The 20,741-nt window shown below is 33.0% G+C and overlaps 4 protein-coding genes across 9 annotated transcripts; 3 read left to right on the plus strand and 1 right to left on the minus strand.

The window, feature by feature from the left end:
- Positions 1-83: 83 nt before the first annotated feature.
- Positions 84-3,152, plus strand: LOC143187202 (ESF1 homolog). 2 transcript variants are annotated; one of them, XM_076391281.1, is made up of 8 exons: positions 84-206; positions 283-986; positions 1,062-1,237; positions 1,301-1,411; positions 1,499-1,699; positions 1,768-1,987; positions 2,060-2,820; positions 2,907-3,152. In XM_076391281.1, exons 2-8 carry the CDS (start codon positions 284-286, stop codon positions 3,009-3,011), a joined length of 2,277 nt encoding a protein of 758 aa, XP_076247396.1. In that variant the 5' UTR covers positions 84-206; position 283; the 3' UTR covers positions 3,012-3,152. The 2 variants fall into 2 exon arrangements, with proteins under 2 accessions (XP_076247396.1, XP_076247395.1); XM_076391280.1 differs by having other exon boundaries at positions 85-206; positions 2,057-2,820.
- A 724-nt stretch (positions 3,153-3,876) lies between these two features.
- Positions 3,877-6,310, plus strand: LOC143186645 (uncharacterized). The gene is made up of 3 exons (XM_076390354.1): positions 3,877-4,828; positions 4,952-6,153; positions 6,236-6,310. The coding sequence occupies exons 1-3, from the start codon at positions 3,877-3,879 to the stop codon at positions 6,308-6,310; spliced, it is 2,229 nt and encodes a 742-aa protein (XP_076246469.1).
- On the plus strand, positions 6,198-20,128 carry E(y)3 (PHD finger protein enhancer of yellow 3). 4 transcript variants are annotated; one of them, XM_076390338.1, is made up of 10 exons: positions 6,198-10,648; positions 10,726-11,379; positions 12,151-12,480; positions 12,569-13,079; positions 13,150-13,331; positions 13,404-13,551; positions 13,623-13,829; positions 14,177-14,292; positions 14,496-14,651; positions 20,032-20,128. In XM_076390338.1, exons 1-9 carry the CDS (start codon positions 6,328-6,330, stop codon positions 14,609-14,611), a joined length of 6,585 nt encoding a protein of 2,194 aa, XP_076246453.1. In that variant the 5' UTR covers positions 6,198-6,327; the 3' UTR covers positions 14,612-14,651; positions 20,032-20,128. The 4 variants fall into 4 exon arrangements, with proteins under 4 accessions (XP_076246453.1, XP_076246452.1, XP_076246454.1 ...); XM_076390337.1 differs by lacking the exon at positions 20,032-20,128 and having other exon boundaries at positions 14,496-14,874; XM_076390339.1 differs by lacking the exon at positions 20,032-20,128 and having other exon boundaries at positions 13,162-13,331; positions 14,496-14,874.
- LOC143186636 (uncharacterized) lies at positions 16,751-20,160 on the minus strand. Of its 2 annotated transcripts, XM_076390341.1 has the most exons (12): positions 20,020-20,160; positions 19,724-19,908; positions 19,568-19,641; positions 19,281-19,461; positions 19,052-19,143; positions 18,886-18,976; positions 18,647-18,821; positions 18,406-18,573; positions 17,997-18,298; positions 17,330-17,657; positions 17,129-17,230; positions 16,751-17,055 (listed from the first exon to the last, which is right to left on the minus strand). In XM_076390341.1, the coding sequence occupies exons 1-12, from the start codon at positions 20,132-20,134 to the stop codon at positions 16,751-16,753; spliced, it is 2,118 nt and encodes a 705-aa protein (XP_076246456.1). In that variant the 5' UTR covers positions 20,135-20,160. The 2 variants fall into 2 exon arrangements, with proteins under 2 accessions (XP_076246456.1, XP_076246457.1); XM_076390342.1 differs by lacking the exons at positions 19,724-19,908; positions 20,020-20,160 and having other exon boundaries at positions 19,570-19,599.
- Positions 20,161-20,741: the final 581 nt, after the last annotated feature.

Below are 20,741 nucleotides of genomic sequence, written 5' to 3' on the forward strand. Positions count from 1 at the left end.
TTCGCCGGGTTTACTACTTTACCAACTTGAATTGAGTTTATGTAATTCTCAAAATCGCCGCTTATAAATGCAGAGGGCATAAAAGTTACAGCAAGCGAAATCTGTGCATGAGGAACACATGAGATTTATACGGTTCAAAAGGTTACATTTACGACATAAAATATTTGTTGTGTACTTATATTACATTGAAATACTTTTAAAATAATGTGAGTAGTATATGTACCTTTACATATTATAGTGATAAATGACATAAAATTAATATTTTTTATGTATAAATTACAGCATGGATGAATTATTAAAGGATGTTCGATTTGCCCACATTGCAAGGGATCCTAAATTTAAGAGGATCCCAAAGGGAGAACGAAAAGTAAAAATTGATAAAAGATTTCAAAGTATGTTTATGGATAAAAAGTTTTCTGTTCAGTATACTATTGACAAAAGAGGTAGACCTATAAGTCAGACATCAGCAGAGAATCTCAAAAAATATTATGACTTATCGAGTAGTGAAGAAGAAGATGAGCAAGAAGAGAAAGAAGATAAAAAACAGAAATCTAAACAGCTAATAAAAAAAGAAAAATCTAAAAAACATAGAAAAGGAATTAAGGAAAGTAAATCACTTAAAAATGAAAAAATTAATTCTCTACAGCATGATAAGAATAATGAAAATCTATCTGATAGTTCATCTGATGATGATTTTTCAAGCAATGGAGAATTACTTCGAATTAAGAGAACAAAAGAAGATGATTTGGATGAAAAAGAACATTGTGAGTTTAAATCAGAATCTGATGCAGATAATCTAACAGAAAGGCTAAAGTCAGATTTAATGGAAAGTAAAAAGCAATTACATATAAACAGGAAAAATGAAGCAGACAAACTTCCAGATAAAGTTAAAGAAAAATTACAAGATTTGAGTATAAATTATGCTAGAGGGGAAGGAGTTTTATTCACAGACAGTTCCTCTGATGATGAAAGCTCAGATGCTTCTGGTAATATAATGATTTTATGTTGATAACATTAATTACAATTATATTCTATCTAAAAGTCACATATGTTTTGATTAGGTGAAGAAGAAATTGTACACAGTTGGGGAGAATTAGATAAAGAAGCTGAGACAACAGATGAAATTACACATAGATTAGCAGTATGCAATATGGATTGGGATAGAATACGTGCAGTAGATTTGATGGTCCTACTCAATTCATTTTTACCAAGTGGAGGCTTCATTCGTTCTGTTATGGTAAGAATCAATAATATACAAACAAATCAAAAATTATTAACATTTATCACAAAATAATTCCAGATTTATCCATCAGAATTTGGGCTCCAGAGGATGAAAGAGGAAGAAATTAGTGGTCCAAAAGAATTAATAGAGATGAGTCAAGAGAGAGACATTGATAATGTGGACGATGATGTATAAATTTTCAACTTGTTTTGAGCTGAATAATATAAAAAAATAGTAGATAGTAGTAGTAATAAATATTACATTTTAATTTTTTAGAATGAAGAAGGATCAACGTACCATATGGAAAAACTAAGACAATATCAGTTAAATAGATTAAAATATTATTATGCTGTTGTTGATTTTGATTCTGCTGAAACAGCAAATAAAATTTATACCGAATGTGATGGTACAGAATATGAATCTACATCAACAAAGCTGGACCTAAGATTTATACCAGATGATATGGAATTTGATCAGGTATATAAATCAATTTTTTAACTTATAAAATGTATTCATTATATATGACCTTCAATGGTTACTTTCAGGCTCCTAGAGAAGTCTGTACTGAAATGCCAGAGCCATCAAAATATCAACCAAGACAATTTACAACTACTGCACTTCAACAAGTTAAAGTGGATCTAACATGGGATGAAACGAATCCAGAGAGATTAGAGATAGCACAAAAATTAAAATCTGGAAAATTAGACGAAATCAATAAAAATGAATTACAAGCATATTTAGCTACTGATTCAAGCGACGAATCAGGTATTATTTTTTTTATTCCTGTTGTCATTTGATATTGTTGTATCAAATAATATATTTTTTATTTGATAGAAGATGAAACAGATAAAAAGATAGAAAAAAAATTTGAAGAAGAAAAAAATGATTCTGAGACGGCAAAAGATGCTGATCCAATTGAAGCATACAAAGCTTTGTTAAAAGAAATAGAAGAACAAGAAGAAGCAAAGCAAAAGAAGGATGTTGAATTAGAATTTACGTGGGGGTTAGGAACAAAAGAGAAAGCTGAGAAGTTAGTAAAGGAAAGATTAAAGAAAGATGAGAATCTAACGCCGTTTGAGCAGTATCTGGAGAAGCGTAAAGAAAAAAAGAAAGCTAAACGAGAGGAGCGAAATAAACGAAAGAATGCAGATAAAAATGCATCTACAAACTCCGAAAATTCTGCAGTGTCGGATTCGGATGAAAGTGAAAGTGATGAAACTACACATAAATCATCTCGTGAAAATAAAAAAAATAATTTAACTTCACCGAATGATAGCGAAGAACGTCGTAAAGCAGAATTAGAACTGCTTTTAATGGATGAGAACGACGACAAACAGCATTTCAATATGAAGAAAATTGAAGAAAATGCTACAATCTCAAAATCCAAACAGAAGCGTCTCAATAAAAAGAAGAATGGACAAGAGCAAAATGTGGAAGATAAATTTGAAGTAAACGTGCAAGATCCAAGATTTCATGCGTTATTCACATCTCATCATTTTAATATTGATCCAACAGATCCACATTACAGGAAGACAAAGGGTACAGAGGCGTTGATTAAAGAAAAATTAAAAAGACGTGCAGATGATGATCCCATTAATGTAAGTGCAACTTGATTAATATGCCGCTATAAAGCAAATTTATATTTCAAATATATTTGAATTTGAATTTCTGTTTTAATTTGCAGGAGAATCAAGTTAAGCAACCAAAATTGAAATCGAATGCAGAATTACAGTCATTAATTAAATCTGTAAAGAGAAATACAAAGAATATTTCACGACCTATAAAGTAACTGTTTTTTACTATAAAGGAAAATATAATTTAACTATAATAAAACAAGTTTGTAAATATAAATCTATTTATAGATAATACCTGTCTTGTACATATGTATCGATAAGTTGAAATCTACAAATTAAAAACATACGCGCTTTTAATAACCCATTTATATTGAAAATATTTTCTTTAGAACTATTCCCCGATTTCAAATTATTACTTCTTGAATTTGTACATATTAAACTTAGTTAATGTTTATGCAGCAATAAAAAATTGTGTTTTTTAGTAGAACGAGAGTCAATGACCGCGATATAATTTTAATTTTTCTACCTCCTCAAAATAACGTTTGGATACTGATGGCAGCACTGTACGTAGTTCGCATCTAAATACCGATGTATACCCTATGCTGTATGAAGTAAACTTCTGGTATAATAAAAGTGGGGGCCATTGTCTGGACATCTGGATGTTAAGCGTCGTATCGGTGAACGTCTAATTGACAAAATGTATTTCAAAAACTGCAAAGAATATCCGAGCTTGTAGGTTAGGTTAAACGCTAACTGTTAGCTTTATTAGGCGGATAACGTTCTCAGGACTAATTCGCGCGCTCAATTTGTGAAAATCGATACAAGGTTGCGTTGGAGGAAAGTTTTATGGTTATATATAAAGTAGCAAGCGGAAATAAATAAAGTTGAATGCCACGACGCATACAAATTCTGTAAGACGATGATACGGTACCAACGAGTAAGAAATAAAGAGCAGGAAGTTGTTAAGAATAAGTTGTCCGCGGGTGTCAGCGGATTTCGTGCTCACATGGATATGTACGCTGTAGAAGAAACGAGGCCACTATCATAGATTTAAAGCGGATTGCCTCGAATACCGGAACGATGTCTGGAAGTCCTAAGATAGGCCTGTTTGGCTCCAAAGATACGACGAAGGAAGTAAAGAAAGAAGCCAAGGACGACAGTGACTTGGAAACTTATGATACAGAAGCTCTGAGCATCATGGATATAAATGATATTATTGGTGTTCAGTCAGAGCCAGTCAGCGATTCTACTTTGGAAAGTGAAATTGCTGCACTTTCCCAGATTATAACAGAGTCAAAGATGGATGGAATACAAAATGTAACAGAAGAAAAATCTGAAACTGAAGAAAGAGGTGTAGTTGAGGAACAAGGACCTTCTAAAGTTGAAGACACTGATGTAGTTCAAACGTCTGACACCACATTGGATGAGCTAGAAAACATTTGCAATTCTGAAAAAGTATGTGTCAGTAATGTGGAACAGTTAAACCAAGAGAACTCACAGTTGAGCAGTGAAAATAATGTGCAAGAAAAGCTTGAATCAAATAATCAACAAGAAGACAATGACAATTGTGAAAGTAATGTAGTCACATACCCTATGTCTACCATTAATGTAAAAGACTCTGAAAAAGTTAATGATACAAATAAAACTATTCCTGTAGGTGAATGTACTTCAACTTTAGAAGTTATAAAAAATGAAGACAGTGTAAATATGCCTAATATAACTCAAGAAAAAAAGTATAGTGAAAGTAATATTTGTGGAAGCTTACAACTTATTGGTGAAGCATATAGTTCAGAAGACTCTCAAGATACTAATATAAATGATATTGAAGAAAAACCAGTGGATATATCAGGTAATTCTAATGAAAATTGTTTATCTCTTTCTGAGAGCAAAAAGGAAACAAATGAATCCTATGAATTACAAAATATTGTAAATAATATTGTTAGTATATCTGACAGTATAAATTCAGATAAAATATGTATAAACAAAGATGTCTCTGTTATAACTGCAGAAGCTGAAACCCACAGTATTGAAGGTAATGCATCTATCTGTTCTGTACAAAATAAATGTGTAAAGGAATTATCTGATAGTTTAGAGAATAAAGAAGATATTGTTCCTATTGAATGTAAAATAAATAATCCTGAAAATATTGTTCCAGAATGTAAAAAAGAAGTTGACAAATTAGAAGTAATACAAGAAAATGAGACAGTAGAACACTGTAATATTGAAATAAATAAAGAACATATTGAATCGATGAATGAGAAACCTATTCAGGATGGGAAACAAGAAGTAAACCTTACAAATGATGATACAGAAACAAAAGAACATCAGGAAAGTGAGTGTGTGAATGTAGAGAAGGAAAAAAGTCACCAAAGTGTAGATATACATGAAGAAATTGAAGTAAATCAAGAGAGTAAAGAGCATATGAATACTCCAAATATTGAAAATTACATCAATGATAATGACACGTGTTCAGTAGATACACATGATAACACAAATGTTACTCAAAAGGAAAATGAGTTAGAAATAAAGTCTACACAAAGTCATTCAAAAAGCATAGATGATCATAGCGTTAATGAATCTCAAAAGTCAACTTTTCTGCCCACAGAAGATAGTTCAGAAGTATTAGAAACTAAGGCTGATATGTTAGAACTGCCACAAGAGAAACAGGAAATAGCTATTGAAAAATTAGAAGCTACAGGAGAAGAAATGCAACAGGACTCTTTACAGACAGTTACCGGTCAGCTAATATCTGTAAAAGAAGGTCAGTGTCTTACTGCAAATTCTGAAAAAATAGAATGTACAGATGTTAATGCAATGGAATTATCAATAGCTCAAGAAAAACCTGAGAAGGAACTGAAAACACTGAATTCTGAAACAGATACTAAGAGTGAAACACCAATGGAAGTAGAATTAAATCTGAATTCTGTAGACTGCATATCAAAATCACAAGCTATTCCAAATGATGCAGCTCCTATGGATACTACTACTACAGAAGATAATTCAGTGAACAAAATTGATTCTTTAGAGGAAAATAGTGAAGATGTTATTGAAAGTAAAGAACAAATTAAAGATACAATAAATGAAGAAATTTTTATTGTAACTGATATTCCTGAAGAGTGTACAGAATCAAAAAAAGTAGAAGATTCTGAAAAACATATAGATATAAATCTTAATCTTCCAAAGGAAAGTAAAGTCAAAAACGAAGAGGAAGATTTAAAATGTGAACATGCAGTTGAGACAGAAACAAATGAATTAAAGGAAGATGAAAGCTCTTCCAAGGTTGATGATGAAGAGAGTGCAAAAGAACTTTTAAAGGAAGATGCAGTAACTACATTGCAAAATGAAATAGACACAAAGGTAGATGAAAGTAAAGATTTTGTCACAAATGAGGATCAAATTTCTGACCTTGTATCTAATGAAAAAGATCTAATATCACTAGTGTCAGATGATAGTAAACTTTTATTATCTGAAGAGGTTACAGAAGAAGAAACTACATTGGGAGAAACGAATGTAACTTTGCAATCTGAGGATATGAATGCAACTTTGGAATCTGAGAAAATGAATGTCACTTTAGAATCTGAGGAAATTAATGCAACTTTACAATCTGAAGAAACGGAATTGCTGAAATCAGAGGGTGAAAACGTGACAGAACCTGGTGAAACAAATGATGAAGAAAAACAAGAAAATTACACTGCAGCAATGGATGACACTAATGTAGAATCACTAAACGTGGAAAAATCTCTTGTCCCTAATACAGATACAGAAAATGTCTCAAACCAAGATAATGCTGAAGATGCAGTATTGAGCAAAAATGAGGAATTGTCAAATAAAGAACAAATAGATGATAATTTAACAAGTGATGCAGTTAAAAACAATTTAAAAAGCATTTTAGAAACTGCCACTAATGTAGAAGAAATATTTTCTGAAGAACAGTGCCAAAATACACAAGATATTGTCACGAGCATTCTGGATGATGTTGGTAGTGCAACTGATTTTAAAAATATTCTAAACACGGAAACAAACGTGGTAAATGAAATAGAAAATGTTCTTCAACAGTCTGCAGATTTACCCCTAGTAGAGACTGAAGAAATTGAAGAGTTGACTGAAAAATTACCACAAAATGAAGATATTTTAAACAAAAGCATGGAAGATTCGATGTCAACACAAAACATAGACTCTCTGGAAGGACTATTAGGCTTAGATTTGATACCAGAAGGAGAAGATTCTACATTGAAATCAACAAAATCAGAGCAGCAACCTCAAGAGCAGGAAACATTACCAAAAGATGTGGATATGAGTCTCTTATTAGAACAATCAAATGCTCCTGACATAGCACAAGCATCAGACTATATAACAGATGTTATTAGTAGTTGTTTAACAGACAGAAATGTAACAGAAACTGTAAATGATAAAGCTGAAAAAGTTGAAGCAAATGACATAGATAATGAAAATGTGATTTGTGAGTCTATAGATAAAAATGATAATGTGGAAGATTTACAGAAACAATTAGAAGCAACTACTGATCTGCAAGAAAATGAGTTAGTTATGGACTTTGAAGAAACCCCATTAGAATCTGTAGGTGATCTGGAAGAAACCGAATCAAAACTAGAATTAGCCTCAGGTATTTTATTGCAAAATGTGGGTCAAAATGAGAACTTAAATGATGCACCAACTGGCACAGAAACATCACAGCCTAGCTCTGAAATATCCGAACTCGAATCAGCTGTTAAATTTCTTCAAGAATCTGAAGAGCAAGCTATTGATTCTCCACTAGTATTATCTCCTAAAATGGTAGAAAGTGTTGTAAATGATATATCAAAACAGGAAGATACTTCATCTCTTTTTGTACCCGACGAAGACATGTGTGAAGACGCATCAGAATTGGTAGTAGAGCTTCAAGATATCGCAACTGATTCAATTTCAATTTCTGAAGCTGAAATCATATCAGAAGCTGCAAAGTTAGAGAGTGAGCGGAAGCTTGCAGAGCAAGTTAAGATGAATAATTCAATGGAGAAGTTTGAAGAGAATGACAATAAGCTAGCTGTTGACGAGAAAGATATGCAGGTATCCGAAATTGAAAATAAATTGGATGAAAACATGGAAATACAACAAGCACCAGATTTTAAAAGCGAAGAAGTATCTGAAGCAATTGTAACCTTACCCCAAAACATTTTCAAAGCATCCGAAAGTATCCCCAAAGTTTCGATTCTAGAAGAACGTCTGAAGGAGCCTCCTAAAATAGAAATTCCAATCACGGATATGACGAAAGTTTCAATGTCTCCAACAACTTCCAAAGACAGTCTCCTCATCCAAAAAGATGCTAAATTGATTGCTTATCAAAAGATGCTGGAGTCTCCAAAATTATCAGAGAAGTCGGAGCCAAGGATCATGGAAACACCTCGAAAGGATTCTGAAAAACACGACTTCGAAAATGTTGGCTCGCCAAGGATTATCTTAAAAATTGCCAAGTCTGCGATCACCGACTGTGGAGAACCCAGATCACCCAAGAGTCCAAAGATTAGATCTGCTGCCAATTCGCCAAATCCTGAAGACAGTCCAGGGCAGAAACTAGGGAAGATAAAGTTGAAATTATCGAAGGGAGGCCACCCTTCCATAATATCTAACGAAAATATAGAGGAAGCGGGGCAGTGGTACTCTGAAGGCTCTTCGTCGCTATCTCCTCTTGGCATGAAGATTAAATTATCGAAATCTGGAGATGCATCTATAGTTTCTTCCGAGAAGCACGAGTCTGCTGACGATTCGAAAGAGATCAAACATAAATTTGAAGAAGTTAAAAGAACTGAATCTCCCATAGGAATGAAAATTAAACTATCGAAAAGCGGCGACGCTTCTATAGTGCAGCAAGATGCTAAAGATATACAAATAAAGCATAAAGATAAGTTGGACATAGTTCAGGGAAGTCCTAAGAGAACGGAATCCCCGATTGGAATGAAAATTAAGCTCTCAAAGAGTGGAGATGCATCGATAATACCAGCAGAAAGACAAGATCTTACAGAGGAGCATAGAGACAACACACAATTAAAACCAAAAGAAAGATTGGAAGGTTCCTACGATTCTCCAAAGAGAACAGATTCACCTATAGGAATGAAAATCAAATTATCTAAGAGTGGAGATGCCTCAATCGTTTCTCCAGACATGCCGGAAGACAATAAAGAGTTAAATAAAGTGAAAGACAAATCAGATACGTCACCCGAAATTCCCAAAAGGACTGAATCTCCTGTAGGAATGAAGATAAAACTGTCCAAAACAAAGGGTGGAGCTTCTATTATTTCTTTGGAGAACTCTGATGATATAAAAGAGAAACTGGAAGTACCAGATATTCCAAAGAGAACAGAGTCTCCACTCGGGATGAAAATTAAATTGTCTAAAAGTGGAGACGCGTCTATTGTTCATTCGGAAATTTCAGAAGAAATAAAAGATGTTAAACAGAAGGAGAGACTAGAAGCTAAAGAGAAGTTAGAAGTGCACGAAATGATGAAATCTGTAGATAGTATGAAGATAAAGGTAATAAAGTCGGGAGAAGCGTCTGTAGTCACTCCAGAATCGGTGGAGAAACTAGATCATGAATCTGCGCAAAAGACTGAGTCGTCGATAGGCATGAAAATTAAACTGTCCAAATTTGGAGATGCATCCATAGTAGTTGAACAAGAACAACCGGAGGAAGCTAAATCTTTTCATGAAATACCTAAGAGAACAGAGTCGCCACTTGGAATGAAGATTAAACTTTCGAAGACTGGTGATGCTTCTATTATACAAACAGAAGCATCCGAAGACATGAATAAATTAACACGTGCATCTGATATAGAACCAAAAGCTATGGATGCGGGTTTAGGAATGAAGATAAAGCTGTTGAAAATGGTAGATGGTTCTATAGTGGATTCTGAAAAGAAGGAAAGGCAGCAAAGACGTCGTGATACTGAATCACCTTTAGAGATGAAGATTAAATTATCCAAAACTGGGCATCCAACGATTGTAGCTTGTGAGAATCACGGAGAATCTGCATACAAGCCAAAAGAAGCTTCCGATCAATTACATAGTTTTCCACAAAGATACAAAGACCCTATGCAACCTGCTCACAAAGATTCTACAATAAAAATTCTCAAGACAGGTCATCCGACAATTTTACAAAGTAATCGTTCAGAGTTAACGATTGAGCCAGTACAAATGCAAACTAAAAAGGCAGAGAATGTAATAGAAGCATCTCCAAAGCGTAAAGATGTCACGATTGCGCCGATAGAGGCAAAGAAGTCGAAATTAGAGACACAACTCACTCAGATATTGCCTGAAGTTACTATTCAACCGGTAACCAGAGAACAGAAGCAATTTCTTTTTGATACTAAAAATAGTGCAATCAGTCTTCAGCAAATGAACGTGATAAGCCAGGAAATCAGTATTACTCAAGTGAGGCCATCAAAAGCAAAGGATAGCACAGTGAACGAAAAACTTAAGGACATGTTGACCAAAAACACGACTGGTTCTCCAATAAATTCTGACTGTGAGATAATTGAACATCGACCAGAGTTAATCATCGTGAATGAAAACTCTAACTCTAGTCAAGATGTTGTGATCATAGAAGAAGTTTCACCCAATAGAATGCCCGAAGTGAAGGTACCCAAGAAGAGAGGTAGACCTAGAAGAAATCCATTACCTCAGCCAGCTATTCAGCCATCTCCTCACTTGTTGATGTCCCGAGATCCATTGTCTGTGGAAGAAGTACAGCAAATGCAACAACCCCAAGTGCCTCATTTTGAGACTAGAGAAAATGAAAGACCTAAACGAACTTGTAGGAGTCAGAAAAGTTATGCACCACCTAAGAGAGGCAGAGGACGAGGTTTGTATTGTTTAAAATAGATTGTTGTATGTTTTAAAGTTTTCATTCTTTGTAATATATGTTTCCTTGTGTGATAGGTCGAGGAAAGAGGAAATTGGATAGTGCAGATCTGCAGATGATCAAAAAACCTAGGGTAGAACAAGACTTGACTGCAATAGAAGCTTCTACCACAGCTGTAATAACGATAGATGAATCTCCAATGCAGCAAGACTCCTTTGAGAAATCACCAGAATTATATAAGGCTCTTAAACAACCAGTGATGGATCCGAAAATCAACGCTATAAATAAAATGGACAAGAAAACTATAACACATAAAAGTGATGGATCCAGGATTGCAGCCTTAGATTGCAAAAATGTGCAACTGGGAGCAACCAAAGCAGCAGAAGCTGGATTAGAATTATCGAAGACGATGCCTAAGCCAATATCCCATGATTTTAGAGACAATGTAAAATCGACGGAGATAGTTTCTGAGAAAGCACAGAAAGCCATACAGAAATCACATTCTGATGAAAAGTCTGATAAAACTGTGGAAAATACGAAACCGGAAAGCAAAGAAACATTAGTGCCTCCAGGACACTCCAACTGGTTAACGCCACTATCGAAACGACCTGTAGAAGCTGCGGCAAAACCAGAGAATATGTCTACAGTACAAGTAATAGATGAAGAAACGAGGATGAGCGCAGAGTCGAATTCGAGATCTCAAACTCCAGCCAGAAATATTTCTGCACCAGGTATTGAATGAATTATATTGATCTAAAATTTTCTTATTCAGCTCTTTTATTTTGTTTTAAGTCGTCTATTAATATGTATTTTGTTTTATGCTTCTCATTTGTACTTTTTATATAATACATACAATGCAATTATAATCATAGATTGAAGTATATAAAGTAAAAAATATTTCTGTCTCATATTAAGTAATTCATGAACATTGATATGAACTATATAAAAATAATTTTTAATTGAAATTTTATAAAGTGATGGTAAGTTTTTAGAAATAAAGCATATTATTTTGTAGTAATAAGAAAGAAGCAGGAACAGTAGTCATCATATGACTAAAGTAAATCAAAAGATAAATGTATTGGTAGACCTCCAACCAAGGTATCTATAAATAGATCTTTTCTTGTGTCCTAACATCTCTCAAGTACTTAAATGTGAAATAGTTGTATTTAAATCAAACACAAAATGCATCATTACTTCAAACTAAAGAGATTTAATTTACATAAAATTTCCAAATCATGGTGGTCTGTGCTATAACTTCCAATAATTAAGATTCTGTTTTAAGTATCTTGTTTTTGAATACATAAATGACTGTATTAAATATTAATCTTAATTACAAATTTGATTTTTTGTTGTTGTTACTTCTTACTGATTTTAAATCAATTATTATTATTATACATGTAATGTTTTCTCAAAATAATAACGCTTAATTTATAAATATAATTACATGTTATAATATTGTAGTTGGTTATGTTTTTATATTTAACAATATGTAACCATTGCAGCTTCTGAAACTATAGTAAATGAGGAGTCTCAGGGAAGTGTACTTAGCACTGCAACCACAGAGTCAGAAAAAGTGAAGGTGAAGAATCGAAGGATGGAAATTAATTTTGATCCAGATGAAGGGCCATTTACTGTCGACAAAATTGCTGAATATGAATGGCCACTTGACCGTAAGGGTGAAACTTTCATGATACAAGAACAGATATCCCAGTATCTTGGTGTAAAGTCATTCAAAAGAAAATACCCAGACTTAAAGCGAAGAGTTGTAGATATGGAAGAAAGAAACTATTTGAGAGAAAATGGTCTAGTTAGCGAAGCAATGTGTGATATGGGTAGGACATCTCCAAAAATAATTGTTTCCCTGATAATGAATTTAATTTATAAGGGGAGTAGTTATGTTAAATTTAATATTCATTCCAGGATTAACTGCTATATGCAGTTCAGAAGTTTTAGATGTCATGTGCAGTGATTTTCCTGATCAGTATGAAGAATATAGAAAACATATGCGCGAGAAGCAAGTGAAAGAACATTCCAAGAAACAAAAAGAATTAACAGCAGCAGCTAATGCAGAAAAAAATAGAATCGATTTAGCAGAAATGGCAGTGCAGTCAGCACTAGCTTGGAACATTAATTTGAATAAAGCTCGCAAAGAAAATAGAAAGTGTAGTTTAGATTTACAGACTTTTACAATACACGTGCCAAAAAAGCAACAAAAAGTTGAAGCAGAACGTAAAATTGGTCATTACCCTGTGGCTTTGATACCAGGACAATATACCGACTATTATCGTGAATATACACCTGCAGAACTGCGATACTATCCTTTGAATACTGTTCTGTACGGCCCTATGAGGCCGAACGAGCGTAAATTCGATAGTCAGTCAGAGGGATCTCAGAGTGATAGTGACAGCGATTCATCCTCAGACGATTCCAGGTTCGTGTTATAATTTCATTGTTATGTTTTAATGTTCCTTATGAAGGATAGTTGTTTATTTTTTATGTAGTTCATCTTCTAGCGAAGGAACACAAGATACCGAGGGTTCTCAATCCACAATGGACGATGTAGATATGGAGATAGTAAATCAGAAAGAGGAAATAAAGTTAAAGTGTAAAATGTGTTTAAAAACATTAAACAAACATAGTAAAAATGAAGTGCTAATTCAGTGTGGAACGTGCAATGGACATGGTAGTAATTTTATCTGTAACTCGACTGCATAGTAATAGTTTTACAGTAATAATTTTAGTATTTGTGTTGCAGTTCATCCATCATGTATAGATTTAACATTAGATATGGTTCCTCACATTCAATCATACGCATGGCAATGCACTGATTGTAAAACATGTGCTCAGTGTCATGATCCTGCAGACGAAGATAAAATGCTTTTCTGTGATATGTGCGATAGAGGGTATGCTTTTTTCTTAAAAAATTGTTGAACGTAAAAAAATGTAAATTTATATAACGCTCAATACCCTCCAGGTATCATATTTATTGCGTGGGCCTTCGACGAGTACCACAAGGAAGATGGCATTGTCAAGAATGTGCAGTTTGCGCGAATTGTGGTTCAAGAGAACCTGGAGGCGTGAATTCTGATAGGAACAGTGTTGCTCAATGGCAGCATGAATACAAAAAGGGTGACAAAAATACTCGTGTTTATGTATCAACATTGTGCGTTCCATGTTCAAAGTAAGTAGATGTCACATTTATTTATTTTGAAATAATGTACGAGTGAAAGTGTAATTGAGAACACACGTATTCAACACAAGCCTTCAAATTTTCACGGGGCTTCATTTTGCTTTACGATTTCCTGGATCCTCAATTAACAAAACAATTGTTTGTAAAAAAAACATTAGGACAACTAATGCTAATATACAAAAGTACTTATACATATATTCAATCATTCATCCATGCATGCAAAATACGATCCATCTTTCGTTCAGAATATCATATCAGTTGTCTCATACTAAATGTTGGCATTATAACAAATCCTTATCCAAATTCACTAACCCCCATGATCTTTATGCAATAACAAGGCTATGGCGAAAGGGTCGCTATTGCCCGCACTGCAGTCGCTGTCATACTGCCCCGAGACTCGACCTGGAAGCGAATCTAGTACATTGCAGCGCATGTGACAAGTATCTGCACTTAGGTATTGACACAAATTCCATATAATTCTGCTACTTACATTCATTGCATGTTACCACATTTGCATGCCTCATCAACTATTTCTTATTCTAAAACAATTTCAGGTAGGATCAACTTTTTAAATGTGAGAAATATGTTTAGTATGTTCATAAATGGATTCGATACGTTAAAAGTACCAAAGTAAATTTTATTAATGTTTGCCTGCAGGTTGCGTGGAGACCAAGGGAATAATATTAGACAGGAAAAATTATCTGTGTGATTTCTGCGCACCAACTCGTCATCACGTGATGAAACCATTAATTTCGAAGACATTAAGAACATAAAAAACTGTATAAACTGTGAATGGTGTGTGTAGAGCAACTGGTAAGATAACATTTTTATTTGTGTGGAACTATGTGTATGCATTGTGAAGATTCGAGTGATTCACTTATCATAAAACATTTCTTACGAATTTTTGTGTAAAAGAGATACGGTTGTATATAATTGTATGATTATAAGCAATTCAAAGAATTGACATTTTTGTTACAAAATAATGGCTATTAGCTGCATATGAAGCTTAAAATATAAAGTCTCACTTTGAATCCTACTATAGCATTTTAAAAAACTCATATATTCTTTATCATTTTTAGTTTTCCGCCAGTTTCTCAATTCAGTTGCCCTTTAAAAACACATCAAACTAACATGAAAGAATTATTTTTTAATAAGTTGTGTTCATGATAAATTACCCCTCCATCAATTGCAAATCGTAAGAAAAAAATAACTATTAGAAAGACTGCTTTATAGAATTATATAAATTTTACAATGATCTTTTCCATTTTCTTTGAAATGTACATAAGGTGCTGTTTTTTTTAAATATTTACATTCGTTATTTGTTTAAGTCTAAGTTAATAACCATTTCTACGAATACTTTTAGTTTAAAAACAATTAACAATCTCACAAAAAAAACTGATACATATGTATGTCCTAAGGTAACAAGGAAATGTAATAAAATGTAAATGAAGGTAGCAATTTCTTAAAAATATATATCATTTTCTTTATTTTTCTTTTGCAATATAATCCTCGGAATAGTATTTTGTTGCGAAAGTTGAATGCTTGCAAATATCATTTTTTTACATATTTATAGTAACGCATTATCCACATAATGAACAGTATGCTCCATATTCCGCGTATCATTAGAAATTCATGCTTTCCCTTAATATCCACATGTGATAATCAATTGTCTTGTTTTTGAAACTAATTACATATATATAATACATTTGCAAGAATGTTTTACATTATTTAGCAATATGTACAGAAAAAAGAAGACGACAAAATATTTGAAGTCGTTGAAATAATGACCAAATTGTAAAGTACAAACTTTGGTATATCGTTGCATGAATATTATGTACCATCAAAAGTATTCTAATACATAAGGTGTATGGCTTTTGTACAAGACGTGCCTCTAAAGCATTGATCAATTTTATATGCGATAGATTACCGAGGACTTACGATACTTTTACGAAGTAGATACTTTTTTTTATAGATTTTTGCGAAGCTACGTGTATCTGTCCTTCAGATACAAAGTTTAAATAATAGCAAAATCGAGGTGGCAGCATTTCAAAAGTGAAAGATAGGACAATTACTGAAAAGTGCACATTTCGAATAATCACTTCATTTTCATTTGTTTTTGCTAGGATTAGGAAGGACACAAACTAAATTTTCTTCGCATCCAGGATAAGGTTTGTGACTTCTCCTAAACATGTCTGACACGTAACACCCTTTTTCTTTCGTTTTTCATATTCATTTTACTTTGAGCGCTACTATAAAAATGGCTGTGTACGCTTTCAAATTCTTTCTTAAAATCACACACTTAACACTCCGCACGTATTGTGAAATAGTGAAAAATAAAAAAGTAGCTTGAGCAAAAACGAGGCAATAGCATACATGTTATGAAACGACATAACGTTTTTCTTTGCATTACGTAGAGAACACTTACACTAACAGGACAAAAATGATTATTAAAATCATGTCGATGTCCCGTTGACTAGCCGAATATATGTGTGTGTGTGTGTGTGTGTGTGTGTATGTATGTATGTATGTGTGTTGTGTATGAGTAGTATGCGCGCTCGCGCATGTGTTGTATATATATATAAATACACTATGGACAAGTGTTGACAGTGAATTCTGAGCAAACCCAATTAAGCAGTCAGTAAAAAAGGTGAAAATAATGTTTACCATTCGAGCACCGATGTCACTAAATAATTATCATTTAGAATATATATAAAGTTTTACAATCGTAGATCAACTTTCATATAGCTGTTCGTGCCTTTTTGTGTTTCATATTAAAATCGATTTACCCTTTAATTTGTTTAATCATTAGTTGAAATAATTTAAACGGCAACTAAAATCTCCATGATCGTTTTGCGACACAGTAAATTTTCCTTTTTATAAATAATTGACAACATAAACATTCATGTTAGGCTTTACTCATGTCTAATGCCACATATGGATAAAAAGGTACTAAAATTATGTAAGTGCGTTGCCGGTACGATAGTTGTAACTAAATTTCGAGTAGAAAATTTTGAAAGCACATTTTGAACGAAATTCGGCCGTGGCGAACTACCGACCTTATAGAAGATTCGCAGATTACAAGTCGGATTTGCAGTTTGTGATCCTTTCGTGAGTTTGCATAGTACATATTCGAATGCCTCTGTCAGTTCACTTGCAGTTAATTCTGTAGAAGGTAAATGTGTTTCCGTAGCTAAATTACCAGTCGAATTGGACGAACCTGTAAAAAAATACATTTTTTTTTTATTTTATCTATAAAAAAGATAAGTAGAAGTAGATAGAAATATATATACCGGTAGACATGTAACACACAATTGCAGAAACATTATTTTCGTAATTCCACCTACGCCTTATTGCGACTTTGAAATTACCTACGCATTTTCCAGTTTCTTCATCTGTAACAAAATCATAAATGTTAAAAAAAAAAAAAAAAAAAACACTTATATAATAAAAATTGTAATATTTTTTTTGTGTGTACGTTAAGTAACACTTACATTCAAACCTATTATTATCTCTATGAGCCCAAACGCACCACTCAACCCGAGCACCACGTGGAAGGTTCGGTACAACAATATAGTCCACAATGGCATTATTTGTTCGTTTCTCCCATTCCTTCCGTGCGTCTGGTATATAACTAGGGTGAGTCAAAAAACAGATACCTTGTACAATGTCCCTGAGTTGTGTATTCGAGTCCATAGCTTTAACAATACGATCTATATGCCTCAATGTTAGACGACATTGTCTTTTAATGTTCAAATCCAGAATAGTCATACTACCAGGCACCAATGGTATTTGTCCAGCGACGGAGATAATATCACCCACCTGTCCAATAATTAATCGTTCTATTAGGGAATAATTCTTAATGTAATAAAAAACATTACAATATTGAAACTAAGAATTAATCTACCATTAGACTTATACATCTGTCATGAAAAACCTTAAAAATTCAATACTCGACTGAATGTTATGTTACTTATTAAATTCTTAATTTTGTATTTTCATTCTAGAAAAACTTGATTTTGTTTACCTCACACTGTTGTGTTTCTTTTGTAAATCAGATGTGTGTGCATGCGCGTATGAATGCGCACATACACACATATTGTCTACACATACACACAGAGACGCGCACGTAAATTCTTTTTTTAACGGTAGTACACTCACACGAACAGCTTGAGAGTAAGGACCAATATTCGCTGGTGCCCAGTGACTTATGCTCTGAACATGCATTGTGTGTCGTTTATGAACTTTCTTATCACCACAGTCTTGAGTTTCTTTATAGGCTATAGCATCAAGCACAACATGCACATTTAACGGACACTCCACGCATACACGGACCGGTGGATTCGTTTTGTTCAGACACGAGATGTAAACTTCATTTATAGATAAGTAATTCGACATATCTTTTATGTATAACGTTACGGCAACGATATCCGATATTTGAAGACTTTCCTTTTTGACTAGACCTAGAAAATTTGTATTTGTTTGTAAATCTTTGCTAGATATTAAACGTATAGATGTTACATAGATAAAATAACTCAAAGCTGACTTAAAAAACTCAAAGTTTACCTACTGCTTAATTTCTCCAATGCTTCTCGCATCGCGGATTTTGCATCCGGATGTTTCCCAGCGATACCACCAAACCAGAACCAGCCGGTTTGATTCTTATTTACTACTGGTGTATCAAGATACTCTTCTTCCTCATATAAAATTTCCATAGGACTTGGCGGATTAAACTGACCTGTATCACATTTTAAGAGTCATCAATTTTCTGTGAAGCAAAGTAAGATCACATTACTGCTCAAAATTAATACCAGAATTTGAAGTTTTCAAGTTACTATTTGTACAATCTCGTTCATCATTTTCGTCTTCTGACAGATTACAACCATCATGCAATTCTGGACCAATAATTTCTTCGATGTAGTCGGAAGGGACTTTAATAGGAACATTTTTTAATCTCTCTTGTAATGTTAATCTTTCTATCCCGTCCTAAGAAATTTTACTTTTATTTATACACATGTTTACTTGGAAATACAAAACGATTTCAACTTACGTTCTTATTTTGTACGTGTATTTTTTTGAAATTAAGATATCCGACGGGAGCTATATTATCGTTCGAATGTACCACACTTTCATATTCATCTCTGAAATAAAAATTAACATATAAAGAAAACATATCTTCATTAAGACATATGTTTTGAATAAATCTTACAACATACATGACAATACTTTTACTAAATAATGGACAATCTAATGTGAAGGTTTCATACTCTCCTCCTTCTCCACATACATTTACACCATATTTTTCCTTCTATGAAAAAGAAATATTTAGCAATTAATGTAAATCTATAGAAAATTTGTTTTGCATTTGGAGTGCTTCCAATATAGAATTAAACTGTAGGAAGTTAATGTTTTACATCAAATTAATCATTAAGACATTTTACTTACTATCTTGGCAAGATGAGATTGCATTTCAGAGATTGATTTACCCAAATGCCTTGGTTCAAGGCCCAAAGCTGCCACCTTGATTATAACTGCATTTACTGAACTTCCTATCATTTCTTTTAACAATTCATCTTGATCTCTTCTCCATAAATATGATAAAGAAACAAGACCTAAACGACTACACCTGAAAATAAACTTATAATGTTAGAAATTCTTGCAAGTATTAAAGTAAAAAATGATCATAATTTTGGTCTGTGAATGTTTCATGAAAATTTGCATTAAATAATTACACATTTTCCACACGAATTCGTTGATAATCACTCAGAATTGCTCCTGATGAAACAGCTTCTATATTCTCTTTTTCCTGAAATTAAAAAAGAAGAAAGTTATTCTAAACTCATTATTTATGTACCCATTAAAAAACACATATATCACCATGTATTTACTTTCACTTTACTTAACAGCCTAAAGAGATCTTCAACTTCATCATTCTCTGTTGGATAATAATATTTTTCTTGCATTTTTGATCTACCAAATGTTGGTTCACGATATATAGGCAAGCCTATAGCTTCTGCAATATATTCAACACCCTGATATCCAACAGTTTGAAACATATATGAATCTAACTCATCTAAAAAATATTTGTTCTATCATTATCCATGTAAAGAACTAAGACACAATATTTTTCTCATTAATTATTAATTAATTAATCACACAATGATTCAAAGGTCTATTATTTTACCCTTTTCAACAGGATATAAATTTGCTAAAGCCACAATATCGTGGCCTGCAGCTATGCATTGCATCATATTAAAGCAAGAATCTTTACCACCACTGACTAGTGCAACAACCCTCATGTTTCTGCTTTAAGCTCAAAATCTTTTAAATTATTTATGAGGAGCTTAGGGTATAGACAAGTCTGAATGGTTACCTTCAGACAATCATCTGCAATAGAATCATTAAAAATCACTTGAAAATAAAAATAACTTTATTAGGGTATTAACAAATGAAATCTTCTAAATTTCTTATAATCATAGTAACTACTATAGCACATATAAACTACACACAATTAAAAAAATAAACAAATTATGTGATTATATCTCTACCACAAGTACGTGCACATATTGAAATGAACAGGTCAATAGGTAACATATTTTTAAGAACCTTTTCACTGTCAACATTTATATCTACAGAAAATTATATATCTATATACTGATGAACAAATATTTACAATAAGGAATGAGAAAACAATGTAACTGCAGGAATGTGTGGACACATTTAGGACTGCATATGTATATATTGCTTGCAAATATACATTAAGCCAAAATTAAATTTACGAAACACGTACACATGTGTGTTCCTTGCACAGTCTGGCTTATAAATAATACAATTTAAGCATTAACATTTCCTAAAAAATATTCAGGAAAGTTGAAAAAAGATTTGTGTTCCTCATTATGCTTTGAT

Source organism: Calliopsis andreniformis, unplaced genomic scaffold (assembly GCF_051401765.1).
Source record: "Calliopsis andreniformis isolate RMS-2024a unplaced genomic scaffold, iyCalAndr_principal scaffold0022, whole genome shotgun sequence".
Classification (NCBI taxonomy): Eukaryota; Metazoa; Arthropoda; class Insecta; order Hymenoptera; family Andrenidae; genus Calliopsis; species Calliopsis andreniformis.

Excerpts from the sequence above, each read along its gene's own strand:
- LOC143187202 (XM_076391280.1), top strand. The coding sequence starts at position 284 with ATGGATGAATTATTAAAGGATGTTCGATTTGCCCACATTGCAAGGGAT. Across the intron at positions 1,238-1,300 it reads GCTTCATTCGTTCTGTTATG|ATTTATCCATCAGAATTTGG; the intron begins GTAAGAATCAAT and ends AAATAATTCCAG. Across the intron at positions 1,700-1,767 it reads ATGATATGGAATTTGATCAG|GCTCCTAGAGAAGTCTGTAC; the intron begins GTATATAAATCA and ends GGTTACTTTCAG.
- LOC143186645 (XM_076390354.1), top strand. The coding sequence starts at position 3,877 with ATGTCTGGAAGTCCTAAGATAGGCCTGTTTGGCTCCAAAGATACGACG. Across the intron at positions 4,829-4,951 it reads TGAAACCCACAGTATTGAAG|AATGTAAAAAAGAAGTTGAC; the intron begins GTAATGCATCTA and ends ATATTGTTCCAG. Across the intron at positions 6,154-6,235 it reads AAAATGAAATAGACACAAAG|TGTCAGATGATAGTAAACTT; the intron begins GTAGATGAAAGT and ends TAATATCACTAG.
- LOC143186636 (XM_076390341.1), bottom strand. The coding sequence starts at position 20,134 with ATGAGGGTTGTTGCACTAGTCAGTGGTGGTAAAGATTCTTGCTTTAAT. Across the intron at positions 19,642-19,723 it reads GGCTGTTAAGTAAAGTGAAA|GAAAAAGAGAATATAGAAGC; the intron begins GTAAATACATGG and ends TTTTAATTTCAG. Across the intron at positions 17,231-17,329 it reads AGATAATAATAGGTTTGAAT|ATGAAGAAACTGGAAAATGC; the intron begins GTAAGTGTTACT and ends ATTTTGTTACAG.